We start from the raw sequence: 13,396 nt of genomic DNA on the forward strand, positions 1-13,396 counted from the left end.
AGCTGCAATAAAGGCTGAAAAGATGATCTGAGGAACTACAGCATACTCAACCTCGCTTCAGTCCCTGGGGAGGTCATGAGCTGAGTCTTCCTGGGACACACTTCCACGAATATGGAGCAGAAGGAGACTGGGGACATGAACCAGCATGAATTTAACAAGGAGAAGTTATGCTGACAATCTGATTGCCTTCTACGATAGCATGACAGGATTTACGGATGAGGGGAAAGCAGCGGGTGTCATTGACTTTAGCAAGGCTTTTGACATGCTCTTCCACAATATTCCTGTATCCGAGTTTGGCTGTCACAGTTTGGATGAGCGATCAGCTGGATGGGTAAATAATTGGTTGGGTGGTCATGTTCAGAGGGTCGTGATTAACGAGTTGTACCCAAGATGGGAGCTGGTAACAAGTAGGGAACCACAACGGGGTCTGTCCTGGGACCTGTCCTGCTTAACATCTTTATCAGTGACTCGGAGGAGGCAACAGAGCACACTCATGCGCTTTGCAGATGACACCAAACTGGGGGGAAAAGTCAATACACTCGAGAGCAGGGCCACCATCCAGAGGGTCTCGACACACTGGAGGAATGGGCTGACAGGAACCTGACGAAAATAAGTAAGGAGAAATGCCAAGTCCTGCACCTGGGAAGGAAGAACCTCTTGCAACAACACAGACTGGGGCTGACTGCCTGGGGAGCAGCTCTGTGGACGAGGACCAAGAGCCTTGGCAGACAGCAAGCTGAACATGGGCCAGCCGTCTGCCCTGGCAGCCGAGGCGGCCAACAGCCTCCTGGGCTGTATTAACAGGAGCAAAGCCAGTAGATTGAGGGAAGCGATTATCCCCCTCTACGCAGCGCTCGTTAAGACTGTATCTATACCCTCCATACAGTTTTGGGCCTCCCAAATACAGGAAAGACACCGATAAACCGGAGCGAGTTCACTGGAGGCCACCAAGATGGTTGGAGCTGGAGCACTTGCCCCACAGGGAGAGCTTAATGGAGCTTGTTCAGTCTGGAGGAGTGACTGCTTCGGAGGGACCTAAGAGCCACCTTCAATACCTACGAGGAGGTCATGGAGCAGAATAAGTTGCCCTGAAAGGTTTTGCACTCTTGGTCCTTGGAGGTTTTCAAGACCAGACCGGATAAAGCCTTGAGTAACCTGGTCTGATCTCAGAGCTGCCCCTACTTTGGGCAGGAGGCTGGACCAGAGACCTCCTGAGGTCCCATCCATCCTGAATGATTCGATGAAATATTGAACAGATGCAATGTATTTTCCATGGTCAGGACTAACAGAGTCAGTCTCTTATTCTAGCCACCAAGGGTGGAATGGGACTGAGTGAATCAGGATGAAATCAGCGTTAAATGTAAAATATCAGTATATTTTCAGTGAGTAAGTGACGGCGCAGAGTTTTGCAAAGCCCTGGGAAAGCACGGCTGCTGTTCCTAACCTCAGGTGACAAGAAGTCTGCATCCGGGCTATTGTAGTAAACCTCCCTTTTTTTTTTCTCCTCTCCCCCCGAACATGTCTGTTTTCCAAGCTGAATATTTTAAGAATCAAGGCTGCCTGTGATCATATCTAGCCAGCTTAGAATGAACACTGATTTCTTTGCTGCTTCTTTGATCGAAGCCAAGTGGTTTTCTCATGGGTAATAAGGTCACAGGGTTAAAAGAGCAATATGACAATTACAAAAGTTAAATCTATTGCCACTACAGACAGACACACTACCCAGGGTCCATTAGCACGTAGTACAGAATGGTTATCACAGGTCACTGACACCAGTTCACTCTAATGGCTTTTCCTGTGTCCTTATCAATCCAGTGCACAAAGTGTCTCACCCTCAGCCTTTCCCTATGATCTCAGTGCTGTGTTTATAGCTATCTAACTCCACCAGGCACCAGTGGGTCAGCCAAGTCAGCAGACAGTGAGATATGCCAGGACACAACGATGGGACAATCTGCAAAGTGTCTGAGATGAACAAGGAGTTACCAGAGACTTCGAGAAGGAAATTTTTTCCACCGCGCCCCCCCCCCCCCAAAAAAAAAAAAAAAAAAAAAAAAAAGAGTTTTAAAGTTCCCAAGGACACCGAGGGAAAACTTTACAACCCTGATCTCAAAAATAGAAGTAAACCACAGACTTTCCATGGTACGGTTCGTGTTTCAGTATCAAATAAAAGAAACAACTAGTGTTACAAGAGAAAAAAGAGACGTTTTCATATGAAAGAGAGGGTTGGGTAGCTCTTATTATTTGAATTGTGGTTCCTATAAGAGGCTTTCTCATCCCTTGAAAGAAGAGCAATTGTTTTGCCCCGTTACCAAAGAACAAACATTTTGGTGGGGATGCTGAAGCCCCCCTCGGAGAGGTGGGGAGGGGGCAGGAATGGCCGGCTGCGTCACAGCCACCACAGGCAAGCAGATGAGCAACCAGCCTGCCAATTTATTAGCCCACAAAGGCAGAAAAAGGAGGATTAATGCAGGCACCACAATCACTAGCACAATTCTAAGAGGAATTTAAAAAAAAAAATAGTTATTTAAGTGCAGGGCTGGGAGGAGTCTAATGATCCGCCGCTGGATTTGCGGCATCTCCCACTTCAAATGAAATCTGCTCGGCTTGGAGGTACAAAGTGGTGTTTCCCATCCTTGGCCGAACAGTTCACCTTGAGTCCCTGAGCCGATGAATCCCCACACAGCTTCTGCAATCAAAACGTAGCAATTTTAGCGATAAGCAAAAATAAACCCTAGTTTCTCCTCCCAAGGCCGTGCTGGCTCTGCACAGCTAAGAGATATAAAACATTATATTCTTCACTAAAATAGGCAAGTGAAAATGTACCAAGCGGATACAGTCTATGCACAATGCATGCTTTTTAATATAGGAATTTAAAGACATTTCTACATTGATTATTTTTAGTAAAGTGAGGGGGGTTTATCATTTGTTTTACATTTTTTTACCTTTCCTAATGTATTTTGTGCATCAAAGCAGTTTTGGGGTTAGAGAGGCTTGGGGTAGAGGCAATACAGCAGATAAAAACGTCAGTGGCAAGATACGACAAATTTATAGTAAATACCTGTCAACTGCTATTTATCTAAATTATCCAGCTCTGGGATTCTCCAGAAATACTTCATCAACTAGGAGGCAGCTACAGTTTTAAGCCTGTATTTACATCAGAATCTGCTCTCTTTTTCTTTTTTTCTTTTTTTGGACACTTGTTCTTTACCCTAAAATGACCCCTTTGTAGCTCGGATCAAAGAGCTGGGAGTGTCAATACCAGTGTCTTCATGAACATGTTAAGAACCTCAAAGTAATTGGTAACCAATTAGCATAAAGCTAAAAAAACCCACCTAGCTAAGGTAAACCCTAAATGAGTACTAACAGGCAAGAGCACTGGCTGAAGCAGGAGCTTAAGCGACTTAAATCACCGTCAGCTGCCTTTGAGACAACTTCTTTGCACCCTCTGTGCAAACCACTCTGACTTTTTTGGGCTTTTTTTTATTATTCCTTTCTGCTCTTCATTCACTCTTTGCTTTCTGCCTTGCTACAGCTTACGGGAAACATGAAACAAAAACTGCTTTTCATTTTGTGTTATGTAAAGCAAAGCAATTCCATGTCTTGGCCTTGAAATACAAGGCACCCAACAGCTGTTCAGATGCTCCAGCAGATAAACCATCTGGCCCAAACCTCACCTTTCCTAATTTATTTTGGATATTGATCAAAGCAACTCGAGCATTACATAGACTTTGGTCAAAGACAACATAAAAAGATAAAAAAGTCAATGGCAAAATCACTTCACTGAAATATCCTTGTTTCTTCTTTATATAATAATATTACCATTTTCAACAAACTTCTCTAGTAACTCAAAGAAAAGATATGCCTGATACCAGCAGCCTAGCAGTCTAACCACGCTGCAGACGAATGTCCTTAAATAGCACATCGCTGCTGAACAGAAACTAAGTGGGGTTTACTGTCTACGATCAGCTAAAACTAGACACGGACTTTGGCCAACCGACCAAGGAGACCAGGACAGGCCCCCAGGACTCGCATGTCCTGGCTCTGCTGCCGGCTCCCCCCCTTAACCCCTTTATATGATGCTCCTGGCGTCTGAAGAACCACCATATCCATGGTTCCAGCTAGTCTTTTTTTAAGTTTCCTAGGAAAAGGACAGTGCACATTTGTCTAATATTACCAGGATTCCCACTGAGACACCGAGGTTGTTCAGTGGTTACCGATTCGTACCAACTCGAAACCAAACCTGTCACCTGAAAAGCCTTTTTTCATGCAATTCAGAGTACATTTGCTGCATGCAGAAACCGCAGGCAGGGTAAGGACTTGCTGTTCTAGGCACTGTTTAGGGACATAAACCCAAATCATGAAATCAAAGGATTTATTTGGGCAAAGAAGGGTTATCCGTGCGTACACAACTCCACATATAATACACAAATACACTCTTGTGATGTTTTGTTCGATATCTGCAGATATTCAAAGCCTCCCCTACGCCCATTTCTTCCTCAAGACACCGTCAGCCAGCCCGTTTCTCACAAGAAAAGGAATCGCAGATGAATAGTCCCATAAAGCATCCCACCAGAGCCTGTCCTCCCCGGAGCCGCCACCACGCCAAGGTCCAACTCTCAATTAACCCCCGCCTGACCTTCCTTCACTTTCTTTCCCCCTCCTCTGCCCTTCCTGAGAAAGTTCAGCGTTTCCTGGAAAAGTCTCCTTGCCTGTTTGATATTGTACTTCGCCTTGGTTGCTGAAGGAAGGATTTACAGGTGCCTGGCCCCCTCTGTAAGACCATGACCGAAGGCTGACCTCCTGTTACAATATGTGAACTTCTGCCCTGCTGATAAGGCTGGCAGATATGAGTAGGATTTTTCAAATAATCCTTTGGGAATTTATAAGCAGCACAGCCATAAAACCGAGGTGACTGGAAGGTCGATTTCACTAAAAATAATAAATATCTCAATGTTTATTCAACGTGGGCCTTTTTAACTGCAGGCCAAGCGTTTAGATAACGCTATTGTAAATGACAAATATTAGGATTTTTTGGTAACTATTACATTATGATCCTTCCGTCTGACACTGATGTGGCTGTTTCCCTCGATGCTTGCTGGATCTCTGACATTGTTCAACCCAAGTTGGGCCTAGAAAGCCAGGGCAGGATTCAATCACAGGTCAGGAAAAGGGCAATTTTCTTTTCAGGAGCCTTCACTACAGTCGGTTACCTTTTTCTCTTGCTCCTGTCTCACCAACGCACCTTCTTTAGAGCTCTGCTATATCTTTTTGCTCATTACTAAGGCTTTTGGCTGAAATAGAGGAGTAGGGGGAGAAGGATTGAATGATCTCGGCTCAGGACGGGGACAGAGGAGGCTAACCCACTGGCATGAAACCCCTGCAGCAGGTTTAACCTCACCATCACCACGCAGTCCACTGCACTATTCCCACCTCCAGCAGAAGACAATCCCATCCAGATCCACCACAGAGCACTGGCCATGAAACCTGTCTTCTAGCAGCAGCATTTCCCTAATACCCTTTGGAGGACCAATTGCTATTTAAGATTAAAAAGTAAAGCAACAAGACAACAACAAAGCCCCAGTGTAGAAACGAGACCGTTTCAAATATGCAAAACTGTTACATCCACCAGCGAAAGCTCTTCATCTTTTTCCTAACAGCTTTATGTATAAATACACAATTAAATAAATACCCTTGCATTAAACAAAGGTATGTAAGCTACACAAATAGGATTCCTACTCCTGTTTTCATGATACATACTCTCCATTGAAGTTTCTCCAAATAAAGTGACACTTTGAAATCCACAAAGCGTTTCAGACCAGTTGTAATCTTCAATTAGCACACTCCCTGAACCGGGCTCCTAGCGCCGGGTTTGAGGGGGAGGTTTTTGTCCAAGATAAACAGAGTAACACATTTTGGGTAGGTTAACTTTTTCATTCCAATAAAATATCATGGCAACGTAGCCAAATTACATAATTATTAACAGATGAGGGCACAAAAAGATTTTATATAAGTGTTTTTTATGACAATTCTTTTCCTTTCGCAAATTCATTTGTACGTATTGCTGGAGAAACTGGCTTTAGCAGTGCCTTAAAAACAATTCTCTCTCAAGCCTGGCTCCACCGTGGAAAGGGAGGGAAGCTGCGAACAGACTGCTCCTTTCATCTGCTGCCTGGGCTCCAGATTGCTCAATCGCAGGAGAAGAGCCCTCTGAAAGCTCCCTCTCTCCAAAGGACATTAAAGAACGGATGCAAACAACACAGGTTCTTTGGGTCCGCAGATGCAAGGCTCGTACGCTGCTGGAGGCATCTTAGAAATTAAAAGTTGACGGGTAAGCTACAAAGGGCATCTTATCTGCCCTTGTTATAAATAAATGAGTAAAAAAAAAAAAAAATCAATACCTTACGTACTCGTAACGCCTAGGAGAAAATGTAGCTCATCTAGGAGTCTACATCTGCAGAGATGGGAGCTCTCTTGAAAAGTTCTCGAGAACATGACACGGTTCAGAGTAACACTTTTTACCCAATAACCAAACACCAACACAGAACAGTTTCAGTTTGGACGTATTTTTCAGTGCACGCAAAGCCTAACTATCGGGAAATTGGGAGCAATACAGTCAAATGGTGGATATGGTGGGACGGCAGCAAATCTGCTCCTGTCAAACAATGTTTGAAGAGCAGCAAAATTCTCCTACGCGCAAACAATGTATTTAAAACCAATTTCCCCCCGGCAACTCCTCCATTTGCACTGAATAATGAAGTTATTGTGGTCAAAGAATTCTCGGAGGAAAACTGTATGACCAAGAAATATGGATATTATAAACCCAGGGTCTGCAATAGTTGGAGAAAATATCCCTTCAGATTTCTGTGGCCTGCATGAAGTAACTGTGTGGTTTTTACCCAAATCCATCCAGCACTGGCCTACGCTACTTCAGGTAATGCACTTCCTAGCTAAGAGAACATTAATAAACGTTTTGCAACCACCTCCTTCCAGCAGCATCGATGGAAGGAGCAGCACCCCATCGTCTTCTTTAAACCACAGTCCAGTGTCAGCACCAGTCCCAGTCTCAGGGGCAGCACAGAGTCACTTACCAGGACAGAGTATATGTGCAGGCATCGGTACACCGGTGAGAAGTCCACCAGGTCCTGGGCCCCAGGCACCTAAAAGACAGCAGGAGATCAGTGTGAAATATGCAGAGCACATATAGGTACGTGCAACTCTAATATATCACATATAGGTAAGTGCAACCCCAAGGCATGCAAGTCCAACAGAGCGCGACACCAAGATTACAGGTATGTAACAATTAGAGTGATTATTAGTATCTACCTATATCTGACTATATTTACTTTTTTTTACAGTTTCTTGAAGTAGGAAAATTTCATTTAATATTGCTCTCACTCCATATACACTCCCCTAGGAAATCACATTGCAGCATTTGGCCCTCTGTTAGCCAGCTCAGCAGAGAGTTAATTTAACCGTAAGCTTAAATACAAGTTCAAGCATCCTGGCACAAGCTGTTGTGGTACTTACGCAATGGGGGCAGCTGGGGTAAATCTTATTCTCTAGATTTCTAGTTTGATTTCTTTAAAAGCACAAGTTTTTTGGGGGTTTTTTTTTCATTTTTTTTCTTAAAAAACACACACCACACAGACTCTACCACCTTTCAACAACATAGTGAGTCTTGCACAGGGACAAGGAAGCGCATTTTTGAAGGGTGGGACAGAGGGAGGGAAGGCGAGAGGAAAGATCAGAGAAGAAATTTGTATACAAGAAGCTTGTGTCCTTTGGATATGTTCAAGCCAACACAGTATTAAGCTTGTTGGCCAAGGCATAAAGCTAAGGCAACCCTTCTCCCCCAAAATCCAGAGAGCAGAGAAGTGTTCTGTTGACACGTGGTGGAAAAAAGGGGAGAAAGATGAAAGGGACCAATGGACAGGCCTGGGAAACATGTTTATTTTATACATTTTTAATTATGCTTAAGAGCATTTCTGCTAAAAAGGAGGTAGGATGAAGAAGAGAGAAGTTTCTAGATGGATGAGGGTATGCAAGCCTCAACGCTGCCCAAAGCACCTGAGGCAAGCGGTCCTCCTCATCTAAAGCAATGGCTCCAAACAGGGGAGTGCAGAAGTCATGGGCTGGAAAGGGAAAATAGGGGATTTTGTTAAATAGCCTCCTGTGTAATGTGGAACTGGAGCTGTTAAAGAATCCCCCCACGCGAAGGAACTCAGTCCTCAGCGCTACATAAGTTCTTGGTTAGAGCTGAAACGATGAAAGAAGATACGGAGATGGACAGAGCAGGACAGAGCAGCAACACACGACGTGGGAGCATCCCATCCTGCATCACCAACATCGCTCCAAGACCCCCAAAAACTTGACAGTCCCAGCCTGGTAGTGCAGGGAGGGGAAGCAGCCGGCTCATTGGGAACAAGGCAGCAAACAGTTTTATTGGGGTACGGCATGAGCCTGCCCATCCATCTCGCTGGGCTTTCCTTCCCTCCCTTGCACCAAGCGCTCCGTCATGCCATTTGAGCAGCTCTTACAGACAGGCAAGGTTGGCTCCCCAGGAAGGAGGAAGGTTCCCGAGCCAGGGATGGGGCTGGCATCGCCTGCGTGACCCTTTTTCCACATTGAACCTGGCTGTTCAACACGCCCCAGCAGAAGGGTTACAGCTGAACCGAGGGCAAGCACCTGTGAAGCCCAGCTCACCGGTCTCACTAACATCTCTTGCTTTTACCTTTTATAAGACCGTATTTGACAACTGCAAACACTAGGCAGCAGTTTTATTGTGTTAATGCCAATTTTATCATGTCTTCCTGGTTGTTTATTTTCCATTTGCAGTCTCCCGGGCCTTCTAATGCTCCCTAAATAGCTCCCAAATCCAGATTTCAGCTAGTTTGTGGACTCCTCGGGATACAGATTTTGCCTTGCTGTATTCCTCCAGCATTAAATGTAATTGGTCTCCAGTTGGTAAAACAATAAAACACTTCTGGCTCATAAATCCCCGATTGCAAAACTGCTGGAGATCACTAAAGCAGACAGGGAAGTATCGGTACTCGCTCGACCCAGCCATCCTCCGGCGACCACCATCAGCGTGGGGAAGCTGGACTGGACGGACCCGAGTCCACCCTGTGTTTTTCTAAGGGAGGAGAAATCTGTCATCCCTTCACATCATCATCAAAGCAGGCGATGTTTTCCTGTGAATTTGAATTCAGGATCAAACGGTTTTGCTCCTCTTGGATTTGGGGCACTAGTTGAACATGGTCCACGGAGAAATATTTCTGATAAAGATTTGTGAAATCAGGATATTGCCAAAAACAGAGTTTACTCCCCCAGAGAAATTCTTTCAAAGCAGACTGCAACATTTTCAGAGTCTCTGATCTTCTGTAAAAACTTTTAAGCCCACACACACTCTCACAAAAATATATGCTGGACTATCTGCGGAGTTAACATCTCCGAGACATTAATAGCTTTAAAATTGCTAAGCTAGGTAGAACACTATAAGACATGGAAGCACAAGTCCTGGGTGACCAGAAAGCTTTTTGCAAACAGAAAGACATGCACCCAAACACTGTGCTAGGATTTTATGCAGGGTATAAACCTGCAATATATTTTAAGGAAAAGAACAGACCACCTCTTCCACATATAGCCATAGCCCTACAACAGAAGAAATAATAATCCTATCGTTTGAAATCTTTCCAGACTAACCAAGATAGGCCTCTGAATATAGAGAATATATGATATTATCTCTGTGGTTAGTTTAACACGTTGCACAATTTAAACATATCTAATATTTACATATTTAGATATTTATCTACTATTTAGATATTTAGACATATCTAAAAATTCAGGCTTAGCACATCCCCTTTAGCAGTGACTTGATTTTCTTAGCCAAAGCTGCACTACCAGTGTTCAAAAAAATAAATAAATCTTTGATTTTTGAAACTTGACGATGAAATGAGAACTAGAGCCGCCTCAACAACAGGACTGATTACTCCCCTGACACCTCCCCTTCAGCCTGATCTTTTTTTTTTCCTTTTGATTTGCAGAACAAAGAATTTATTCATCTTGTCCAAAATTGTCCCAGTCCACAAAACATCAGCTTCACAAACCTAATTCCCAAACCCTGCATCCAGCACGTTCCTGGTGCTGGGGGCAGAGGCAGACCTGTCAGTCTCTGTAAACAGCCAAGCCCTCTCTTCTCGCAAGAATGTTTTCAGTCGGGCTAAACACTGCCTGTAGCAAATTTAACCCATGGGAGCCAAGTTTTCAATGGAAACATTCAACTGTAGCTGCCACCAACACAAGGCTGGCCCAGAGTTAAGGGATGCTCTGATCTGGCTTCAGACAAATTTGTGATATAATGGCTTGAATCTCTGCACCTTGTTAGTTTTTGATGTAAAGACATGACACAAGCACAGATACATTCACCCCTCTTTCAGTGACGGGAAAAAAACCTCCAGACTTAAACACCAGGAATTCAAGAGAGGTGTTTCATGAACCAACTCATGGGCCCATTGATTGACATACATAGATGAGCTGGTGCAGAGGAACATGAGCACACACGACACTGCACCCACAAAGGCTCAAGTCCAGTGGAGGACGCTGAGCAGGATGGGTCTCTTCACGTGACGCACACATTGCAGAAAGCATCTGTAAGTAGAGTAAAACTCTACTGCTCAAAGTAGTGTTGGTTTGCACTGCATCCAGCTCTGGAGCCCTCAGCACAGGAAACACACGGACCTGTTGGAGCGGGTCCAGAGGAGGGCCGCAAAAATGATCAGGGGGATGGAACACCTCTGCTATGAAGAAAGGCTGAGAGAGTTGGGGTTGTTCAGCCTAGAGAAGAGAAGGCTCCAGGGAGACCCTCTTGTGGCCTTTCAATATATAAAGGGGGCTTATAAGAAAGATGGGGACAGACTTCTTAGCAGGACCTGTAGCGATAGGACAAGGGGCAACGGTTTTAGACTCAAAGAGGGTAGATTCAGACTAGGTTTAAAGAAGAAGTTTTTGACACTGAGGGTGGTGAAACACTGGCCCAGGTTGCCCAGAGAGGTGGTGGATGCCCCATCCCTGGAAACATTCCAGGTCAGGTTGGACGGGGCTCTGAGCAACCTGCTCTAGTTGAAGATGTCCCTGCCCACGGCAGGGGGGTTGGACTAGATGGCCTTTAGAGGTCCCTTCCAACCCAAACCATTCTGTGATTCAACAAATCACATCTAATCTCTTTAGGTACCAGCAGCTGGAAAGCACTTTACCCCACGCTGAATGGAGGCGCTGAATGGAGGCACAGAACAAACTCTGCTGTAGATTTGCTACATCTTGTGTGGTCTTGCTGTCCTTGGACTGCCCCAGTGTGTCCCATGGGACAAACATAAGGAAAAAAAACCTGAATGCATTTGCACAGTCATGAGTATGCTCAGGATACTGTGACATTGGAAGTGGCCCAGTGGTCCTGCAGACTAACTGATCTCACTCTGGGTCATATTATAGACAACAGGCAGACAGCTTTGTCTAGAAATAGAGAGGTTTCTCTCAGTGCCCAACATGGTTTTTGCATAATTACTAGTGGAAGCAAACAAAAGGTGGAGGCTGATGGCACCTAACAAAGCCATTTATCAGGGAAAGCCAAGAGAGCTCTCTGGGACCCCCTGCTCTAGCTCCCAAAACTTTGTAAGAAATCTATTACGCTCACTTAGAGAATTACAGCTTATTCCTACAGCCAGGTCAACCTGAAAGAATGCCAGAAGCATGATGAATTTTGGCTACACCTCACACCTGCTGATGTCCTGAGTGCCAAACTCCTTCTCCAAATAGAAAACTGTCTGGAATTTGTTGGTTTGTTCTTCAAAGACAGTTGAGTGGCCGTTCTGCTAAAGCGTGATGTCCTTCCTTAAAATTTCCTCTCCCACAAAGGAACACCAGGGAGTCCAATTCAATCCAACCACTTCATAGACACTTGACCAGTCTTTTCTGGGGACAAGAAGAAACAAGGCACAACGCAGGCGAGTTTCTCCTGCTGTATTCAACAAGAAAAGTCACTGAAAATGAGAAGAATCTGGATGAGCTTTATAGTTTTCTGGATGCTTTTTACTACAAAGGGAACAGCTGGCACAAACCAAACGGACTATGGAGCTACTCACCGTGTAATGCAAATTCTCCTTCTGCAACTTGACATTCATAAAAACTGAATTTAAGCCTTCTCCCAGCTCACTTTACAGCTGGGCCCGCTCCCTCACTCTGATTATAGTTGGAGCTTCCACCTCAGTGAGGCATCTGCACTTAAGTGGGACAAGTCTGGACCACAATGTCTCCAAACTGGAGAACACTAATGGAGTGGAGAACCACATCTCACATTCATCTTCTTGAATGCAGCTGGCAGAGCTCTCTTCTACTCCAGGGGAGAGAATGAGCTACACTAGAACACATGCAACAGTATAAGCAAAACCGTTCTGCTCCTTCTTCCCTTTCAAAGCTTTTCCTGTAAATTTTGCTGCAGGAATGATGGGATTGCTCCATATGGGTAAGGAATCATGGGCTCTCTAGAAGAGTTCATCCAGCCTAGGTGGAGAAAGAACCCTGTAACACAGCCTGCTGAAGGGCCTCAGATATTTCCTAAAGGGGAAAAAAAAAAAAATAAAATATTTACCCCACTTTTTCCAGCCTATGCACCAGGATCAGGAGCTCTCCTGCCTAAACATAATGAGAAACACCCAGGACCATCCTGTTCTCAATTCTGAGTAGGAGTGGGTGCAAGGTGCCCTTCATTCTTCCCTTTCCATATTCAACCAGTCTTCACTGGCTGTCTTTTAAATAGAAACCTGCAGTTACTGGGTGGCTTTATTGGCTGTGACAGGTCAAGAGCAAGAGCTACCAGTGCAGTTTTTGAATGCTTCAGGATCATTTCTTTACTTGTCTACTGACTTTATTCTACAAGGGGGCACCTTTTCTTTCTCCAGGTTTTCTTGTTAGCAGTAATCCGTATTTCCTTGAGAAGCATACGCCTCAGCAATCTCGGTGACGGCCATAGCACAGCAAATGACATATGCCCGCTTGTTGCAGTACTGTCCCTCTAAGCCTAGAAAGTCTTCTCCATCGCTCCAGAACACGGGGGCTGTGCAGGAAGTGAGATGCAGTTCACTTGCACTCAGGATACTTAACACTAACAATTGTAAGCAACGAGGATTAACTTTGGAGACTCAGTTCTGTATTAATAGTATCCCTGCATAGATCAGATAATCATAGAACCATAGAATAGTTTGGGTTGGAAGGGACCTCTAAAGGCCATCTAGTCCAACCCCCCTGCCGTGGGCAGGGACATCTTCAACTAGATCAGGTTGCTCAGAGCCCCGTCCAACCTGACCTGGAATGTTTCCAGGGATGGGGCATCCACCACCTCTCT

At 44.9% G+C, this 13,396-nt stretch overlaps 1 protein-coding gene across 4 annotated transcripts in view; it reads right to left on the reverse strand.

The window, feature by feature from the left end:
- EXOC6B (exocyst complex component 6B) overlaps window positions 1-13,396 on the reverse strand; it is a 319,252-nt gene that overhangs the window by 152,327 nt on the left and 153,529 nt on the right. For all 4 annotated transcript variants that reach the window (XM_076335628.1, XM_076335627.1, XM_076335626.1 and 1 more), the window contains exon 8: window positions 7,089-7,157. In XM_076335628.1, the coding sequence (XP_076191743.1) occupies window positions 7,089-7,157 (69 nt within the window). The remainder of the gene's footprint in view (window positions 1-7,088; window positions 7,158-13,396) is intronic.

Source organism: Aptenodytes patagonicus, chromosome 4 (genome assembly GCF_965638725.1).
Source record: "Aptenodytes patagonicus chromosome 4, bAptPat1.pri.cur, whole genome shotgun sequence".
Lineage (NCBI taxonomy): Eukaryota > Metazoa > Chordata > Aves > Sphenisciformes > Spheniscidae > Aptenodytes > Aptenodytes patagonicus.